Source organism: Malus sylvestris, chromosome 8 (assembly GCF_916048215.2).
Source record: "Malus sylvestris chromosome 8, drMalSylv7.2, whole genome shotgun sequence".
Classification (NCBI taxonomy): Eukaryota; Viridiplantae; Streptophyta; class Magnoliopsida; order Rosales; family Rosaceae; genus Malus; species Malus sylvestris.
In genome coordinates, this window is record NC_062267.1 from 6,969,515 (window position 1) to 6,972,356 (window position 2,842).

At 33.8% G+C, this 2,842-nt stretch overlaps 1 protein-coding gene across 1 annotated transcript; it reads left to right on the forward strand.

The window, feature by feature from the left end:
* The first annotated feature begins 1,825 nt into the window (after window positions 1-1,825).
* LOC126632217 (peamaclein-like) lies at window positions 1,826-2,842 on the forward strand. The gene is made up of 2 exons (XM_050302516.1): window positions 1,826-2,020; window positions 2,401-2,842. Exons 1-2 carry the CDS (start codon window positions 1,939-1,941, stop codon window positions 2,583-2,585), a joined length of 267 nt encoding a protein of 88 aa, XP_050158473.1. The 5' UTR covers window positions 1,826-1,938; the 3' UTR covers window positions 2,586-2,842.

Sequence of the window (2,842 nt, forward strand, 5' to 3'; positions counted from 1 at the left end):
TGGCTTCAGGTTCCATCGGAACTCCAAAGTTAAGCGAGTTTGCGCTAGAGCAATCCCAAGATGGGTGACCCACTAGGAAGTTCTCGTGTGAGTTTCCAGAAACAAAACTGTGAAGGCATGGTCGGGGCCCAAAGCGGACAATATCGTGCTACAGTGGAGTCGAGCCCGGGATGTGGTGGGGTCCCGGGCGGGGATGTGACACTCAAAATATCTCATTATACTGCAAATTTTTATGTTTAGAAAGAAAAAAAAAATTATGCTTATAAGCATTGCACGATGAGATTTTAAAGTGCTAACAAAAGCAATTTAAATATAGAACATTATTCCATATAAATATTAGATGACAAATTTTGGGGCCCCTTCAAATTTAGGGCCACTGGCGGAGGCACATGAGGACTAGAGTAGTCCTAGGCCTACCCTGACTTGAAAATACAAGATTAGTATTACACCTATTTCTATTGCTTTGCAACTCTTCTCAACACTTATCTAATTATTTATCTATCTTTTCATCCAAATCCTATCCTAGAATTAAGAATAATATTTCAAATGGTCATTTATTACAAATCAATAAAACTTTTAAATTAAAACCCATAATTCACTTTTAACTAATAAAATTGTCCTTCACTCGTGCACTGGCAGAGCTATTCCCCATATTCTTCTTGAATTTCATATATTTAGTCATTCCAAATCCCAAACTTTTTGAATAAAGAACAAATAAGGTTTGTAAAACTCTATTATTCTCTATAAAATATTTGTTTCTATTCTATCCTACCTTACTTGAGTTTTAGGGTTTGCAAAATTTTTAGTAATTCTCTCCATTGATTTTAATAATTCTTTCAGTAGTATAGATGACATCATGCAATGGTTTTAAAATATGAAATTCGTCGAGAATAATTATGATTACTATAAATAGATAAAATTATGTATTCATATGTTAATTTTACTACTTAATTATTTGGATATTTTTATGATGTTTTTGCATTCGTAATTTTATAACCACTATTTGTTTTTTTCTTTTTCTATACTTGTGTGAGGCCCCTCCTCACAAGAAATCTTGGCTCCACCACTGTTTGGAGCCCTGTGCGACTGCACCTTTCGCTCCTCCTCAACACCTCCTATGACTGGACATATGATCATAGAGAGCTTTTTTTATTAAATTTACAACTAGGTACATTCTATTCTATTGTTTAAGCTATATGCAACTCTTAGATTGGCTGTACGATTGAAATTATCATTATTTAGTTTACTGCTGACTTGCACCATGTGATTACGAACGTGCGAATTGGACCAAGGTGTAAGTAAATGACGTAGAGGAGAAGGGGGGGTGGGGTGTTCTGGGAAACCTTCTTATTATTGTTATACTTGTTATTATACTTGCATATTGTTTGATATAATTTGGATATGAATGTTGATTCTGAATGCGAACTGAATCTTAATGTATTTTTTGGATGATTAATTGATTAAGCTTGTTATGTGAGGAATGAAATGGAAATTTGTGGACTACTCATGTGTTGGAAATGGTTGAGCCCGACTTTTGATAGGTACTAGGTCTCAGGTCAGCTTAAAGTGCACATGATCTTTATTGGGTAAAATATTATTTATTACCTATCATGCACTAAATATACATTAAATAATAACCTATACTAAAATTGGGTGGTTATATAAGCTTCATGCATAAAACCTTCCTGAGCTAAAGCCAACCTTAGCTTTGTGAGTAGCTCCGCTAGTTGCACCACCCTTTATTTTATTATTACGTTGACGCTATAATCTTCTTTCTTTCCCTTTTATTTCACCTACCAACCTCTCGTACTATAAATACCCCTTATTTCTCACTTCTAAAGCACCACACACTCGCAAAAAAAACAAAACGTTTCCTTTGCTCACTGGAATACGAATCTTTCCATCTTCAACCTCGCTCTCATCTTCTTCTTGGCAAAAATGAAGCTCCTCTCTGCAACCTTCATGCTTGTTTGCCTTGTCCTCACCTCCTCTTTCTTTGAGGCATCAATGGCTGGTTCTCGTACGATCCTTCTTTTTTTTTTCCACCTAATTACTCTTTTTATGTAATTAATTAACGATATTTCTCGAGTTCATAATATTGTTTTTTTTTTTTACTCTCTTAATTTGTTTCTAAAACTAAGAATATACGGTAAAATATGAATTATCAATTAGTCACGATAGTGTGTTCGAATTTTTACTGTCTAATTCGGGTATTCTTTTGTCGATTAGAGTATTTAGAATATAGTTTTGTCAAAACGAATTATGTGATAATATGTATGTATGTATGTATTTATGTATGTATATATACATATATATATATATATATATATATATATATATATATATATATATATACACACACGGTGTTCTAATTAACCTATTTGCATGCGAATTTTGCAGCTTTTTGTGACTCCAAGTGTGGGGTGAGATGTTCAAAAACTGGATATAAGGACCGGTGCTTGAGGTACTGTGGAATCTGTTGTGAGAAATGTCAATGCGTTCCATCGGGGACTTATGGGAACAAGGACGAGTGCCCTTGCTACAGGGACCTCAAAAACTCGAAGGGCGAGGACAAGTGCCCTTAATTGATTCCTTTTTCCTTTGAGGTGGTTTTGGTATGCATTTGTGCCTGGGACGTATCCTAATAAAATATTAACGAAAGTTGATATTATTGTGTCAATGCCAAATTCGATTTCATGTTAAGCAAATTATTGTTATTATTATTAGTATTATATTTATGCATAGAGTTAGTTATTTCATGTTAAGCAAGTGAGTAAAGTGGAGATTCGTATATTAAGGTGTATTTCATTCTTTTTCAATAATAATGATACTTCAGTAATAA

What these genes read in the sequence shown, in the direction of transcription:
- LOC126632217 (XM_050302516.1), top strand. Translation starts at nt 1,939, where the DNA reads ATGAAGCTCCTCTCTGCAACCTTCATGCTTGTTTGCCTTGTCCTCACC. An exon ending in GGCATCAATGGCTGGTTCTC is followed by an intron (nt 2,021 to 2,400) that starts GTACGATCCTTC and finishes CGAATTTTGCAG; the next exon opens with CTTTTTGTGACTCCAAGTGT.